The sequence below is a fragment of the Carex rostrata genome, chromosome 23, assembly GCF_964058835.1.
Source record: "Carex rostrata chromosome 23, lpCarRost1.2, whole genome shotgun sequence".
Lineage (NCBI taxonomy): Eukaryota > Viridiplantae > Streptophyta > Magnoliopsida > Poales > Cyperaceae > Carex > Carex rostrata.
The window spans coordinates 4525160-4529559 of NC_135940.1; the positions used below are offsets into that span (position 1 = coordinate 4525160).

Here is a 4400-nt window from a genome sequence, read left to right on the forward strand (position 1 = left end):
TATATTTTTTTTGTCCAGTTAAACATGAAATAAAATAATGAAACTTGCTAATGCGCATCAACCAACAAAGAGAGAGGAAGAGGATTTGGTAATTATGGGAACTGAAACAGACACATAATTTATGGGCTTTCACTTCATATAGGGCACCAGCCCAATAAGGCCTTTATTTCATCTTTCTAATACAGTAACTAATAGTTTTACCAAAACTAACCTTACAAAAGTTATTTTAATGCCAAGCGACCGATCACGTCAAACAAAAGTTGACAACAGAAGTAAATAAATTATGTACGTAACATATAATTACTAAATAGAAATAGTATCAATTAATTAAAATTAAAATTTGGATAAAGTTTTATTTTCTAAAACAAGATGGAACCTCGACCGTTGAACCTCTGCCTGATTATAGAAAATTAATTCTCTCTCAATACTCCCTCCATGCATATATGCATGCAAGTCTTTATTTTTTATATCTGTTAACTGGTGTCTTTCTCCCTCCACCTTTCTCTCACTCTCTTTCTCTCTCTAGAATGGATCAAGAGTATGATGTCATTGTTCTCGGCACGGGTCTCAAGGAGTGCATCTTGAGTGGTCTCCTCTCTGTCGATGGCCTCAAGGTGAGTATATATTTATTCTTTTAAAACTTGTAATTGTTCAAATGTACAACACAAAGGAGGCAAAGTTTACAAATGAATGAATAATTATCTCTTGGATTAATTAACGTATGAAGGTTTTGCACATGGATCGGAATGACTACTATGGAGGAGAGTCGTCGTCTCTCAATCTGGTGCAGGTATATATTCTGTTCTTCTTCCTTTATATTTCTTGCAAGCATTTTAGATCTTGTATTTCTTCGATCTGCTTGCTGGCATTTGCTGATGCTTTCATGAATTGATGTACTACTATTCTATAGTTATACAAGCGTTTCAAAGGCAGTGAAACACCGCCGGAGAGTTTGGGTTTGAGCAAAGAGTACAATGTCGACATGATTCCAAAGGTAGGTTAATTAAATCGAATATCTGTTAGTTTAAATTTGTACCATTACTTTATAGTTTTGATAATTGGGATTAATTAATTTTAATAATACTGAGATGTGATACTTTATAATTAAATTTCAGTTCATGATGGCAAATGGTACATTGGTCCGTGTCCTGATCCACGCCAATGTAACAAAATATTTGAATTTCAAGGCAGTTGATGGTAGCTTTGTTTATAACAAAGGGAAGGTATGTAAATTCAATGAAATTTAATTATTCCACCTATATATAGTAATTGCATACAAACAAATGTCCTGGTAATCATTTTTAAAATGTTAACAAAGTAATAAATATATATGAGTTAGGCTGGGGTGCTATGGATAGCATAGTGGCCTCTATGCTACGGCTCAATATTCGAGTTTTCAAAATCCAAACGGTCGATCCGAACCGTTCATCTTATTCTCCATATTAATATCTGCTTGGAGACCAAATTTTATAATTTTCTGAATTTTTTTACTATTTATTAAACCACTTTGAAAATCGCTAATCCAACGGTTTTACTGTTTTGTGCAGCCACCGTTGGATCAACAATTTTGTAAAATACTTAATAAATAGTAAACAAATTCAGAAAAATGTAAAATTTGGTCTCCAAGCAGATATTAATATGGAGAATAAGATGAACGGTTCGGATCGACCGTTTGGATTTTGAAAACTCGAATATTGAGCCGTAGCATAGAGGCCACTATGCTATCCATAGCACCCCAGCCTAACTCAATATATATTTATATATATGTGCATGCTAGCTGTTTGCTTATAGCTTGTTGGTTTTATGATATGATATAGATTTACAAGGTGCCTGCTACTGATGTTGAGGCACTAACATCAACTCTTATGGGCTTATTTGAAAAACGGCGTGCTCGGAAATTTTTCATCTATGTGCAAGATTATGATGAGAGCGATCCCAAATCACACGAGGGACTTGATCTCAACAAAGTCACTGCCAGAGAAGTCATTTCGTATGATCATCTAATTAATTCATTAGCTAATCTTTATTAATTTTGCTTATACTTGATTGTATTCTTTAACTAATTTGTTAGTTGTATTTCGTAACAACCATGCATGTTCAGAAAATATGGACTAGACGACAGCACGGTGGAGTTTATCGGACATGCATTGGCACTTCATAGAGACGACAGCTACCTTGATAAACCAGCGATGGATACCATTAAGCGCATGAAAGTAAGTACCTAATTTAAGGGCTTCAATTACACATGAATTTGAATTTGCATCAACACAACTCAAATCAGTTTTATATATGATCAAGCCTAATTAACTAAGAATATTTGTTTGTTTGTTTAGGTATATGCCGAGTCACTGGCTCGGTTCCAAAGTGGGTCTCCTTATATCTATCCTCTGTATGGATTAGGCGAACTCCCACAGGTTAATTATAATTAATTCATATTAATTTTTGACTCCTCACAAAACCCAGTTCCAGTTTTTCGATAACGACGTGATAACTAATTAACCAATTAACAAATGTAGGCGTTTGCTCGTCTGAGTGCTGTTTATGGTGGCACCTACATGCTTAACAAACCAGAGTGCAAGGTATTATATATCCATACATATATACATAATTGACTGGCTGAGAGTACGAGTATAATTGAATTAAATGCTATGTATCCATTTTTGAAGGTTGAACTTAACGAGAGTGGAAAGGTGTATGGTGTGACATCCGAGGGAGAAACCGCTAGAGCACAAAAAATTGTGTGTGATCCTTCTTATTTGCCAGACAAGGTAAGTACACTTCATGAATACAAATAGGTACTGGTACCGTACCAGTCGGGTTGGGTACCCTTACCTTTATGTATTATATTTTTTTTGTCTTAATTTTGACTAGTTCATTCAGAATTAAAATTAATAAATATATTATATATGTGAGCTAATTAATGTATCTGAACTAGAATTAATTTAAGTATGACTATAATATGTGTGTATATATATGGTATCAGGTGAAGAAGGTGGGACGAGTGGCGAGAGCGATATGCATATTGAGTCACCCCATCCCTGATACCAACAAATCGCACTCTGTTCAAATCATCCTGCCTCAAAATCAACTTGGCCGGAAATCTGACATGTAATTAAGTAACGCCTGTTATTTTCTTGATTCTAACTTATATGTCAGTAGCATATTTAACTCGTAATTAATTTAATGAATGTATTTAGGTATGTATTCTGCTGCTCTTATGCGCATAATGTGGCACCGAAAGGGAAATACATTGCTATTGTTTCGACTGAGGCTGAGACCGACAACCCCCAAGTCGAACTCAAACCCGGCATGGATCTTCTGGGAACCATAGATGAGACCTTTTTCGACATCTATGACCGTTTTGAACCCGTGAACAACCCACTTGATGACAGTTGCTTCATTTCCTCCGTATGTTAACTAATTTATTTGTTTTTATTTTGTTCTTTAATTCTTTATGCTTACCATTTTTTTTTTCCCGGTTTTGAATTTTATGATTTTTATTTATTTTGTGTTGCAGAGTTATGATGCCACCACACATTTTGAGTCTACAGTTGCTGATGTGGTTGCAATGTATAGCAAGATCACTGGCAAGGTAAAATTTAATTTCTGAGACCAAAGATGAAATCTGTTTAAAAATAGATTACCTGTCATGCTGGTTAAACGAAAAATAAAAAAAGATCAAGGAAAAAAGAGTACTTAACACCTCCATTTGAATGAATGTGCTAATTAGTTTGGTTCAAAAATTTGAAAAGGGGGATCATATATATATATATATATATATATTTTATTAAAGAGGCTAATTTTAATTTTGCATAAAAATCGTTGTTGTAAGTCATTTAACCCATTAATTTACTTATTGTAAAATGCAGGAGCTTGACTTGACAGTGGATCTGAGTGCCGCAAGTGCAGCTGCTGAGCAATCATGAATTAATGTTATTCTTACCTCTTATTACCTCTTTTTTTTTCTTTTTATTAATTTGGAAATTTTGAGACAATCAGCCCAAGCGCTGTCCGTATTTTTGTCTGTTCATTTTTGTTTCCTTATGTATTGCTAATTGTTACTTTTGTTGTACTTAATTAACTAGCTAATATTTAATCCCAAGTCATGAACTGGTTTCCATCTTAATTGTGTGTTTTAATTAATTTATCTTTTTACATAATGGGGGTGATTAGTGATTACTCCTGATTACTAGCTGCAGTATTGTTCCCTCGTCTAGATATGTTTCTTATCACCTTCTGACAGATTTCAAGAAGAAATTTATTATGAAATTTATTACAGATGATCTAGAACTTGTCTATTCTCGTGCAATTTTTCAGAAAAATGTGAAGTCATTTCAATCTATATTTGTGTTCGGTAAAATATTGGTATTAAATAGCAGTGAAGTAGCTGAGTTAAAATA

The 4400-nt window shown here is 33.9% G+C and overlaps 1 protein-coding gene across 1 annotated transcript; it reads left to right on the forward strand.

Annotated features, from left to right (window-relative positions):
* Positions 1 to 478: 478 nt before the first annotated feature.
* LOC144574823 (guanosine nucleotide diphosphate dissociation inhibitor At5g09550-like) lies at positions 479 to 4097 on the forward strand. Its single transcript, XM_078324899.1, has 13 exons — positions 479 to 614; positions 728 to 790; positions 911 to 994; positions 1116 to 1223; positions 1818 to 1990; positions 2102 to 2213; positions 2334 to 2414; positions 2517 to 2579; positions 2667 to 2768; positions 2984 to 3108; positions 3198 to 3408; positions 3518 to 3592; positions 3870 to 4097. Exons 1-13 carry the CDS (start codon positions 528 to 530, stop codon positions 3924 to 3926), a joined length of 1341 nt encoding a protein of 446 aa, XP_078181025.1. The 5' UTR covers positions 479 to 527; the 3' UTR covers positions 3927 to 4097.
* Positions 4098 to 4400: the final 303 nt, after the last annotated feature.

What these genes read in the sequence shown, in the direction of transcription:
- LOC144574823 (XM_078324899.1), top strand. Translation starts at nt 528, where the DNA reads ATGGATCAAGAGTATGATGTCATTGTTCTCGGCACGGGTCTCAAGGAG. An exon ending in ATACCATTAAGCGCATGAAA is followed by an intron (nt 2,214 to 2,333) that starts GTAAGTACCTAA and finishes TTGTTTGTTTAG; the next exon opens with GTATATGCCGAGTCACTGGC. An exon ending in ATAGCAAGATCACTGGCAAG is followed by an intron (nt 3,593 to 3,869) that starts GTAAAATTTAAT and finishes TGTAAAATGCAG; the next exon opens with GAGCTTGACTTGACAGTGGA.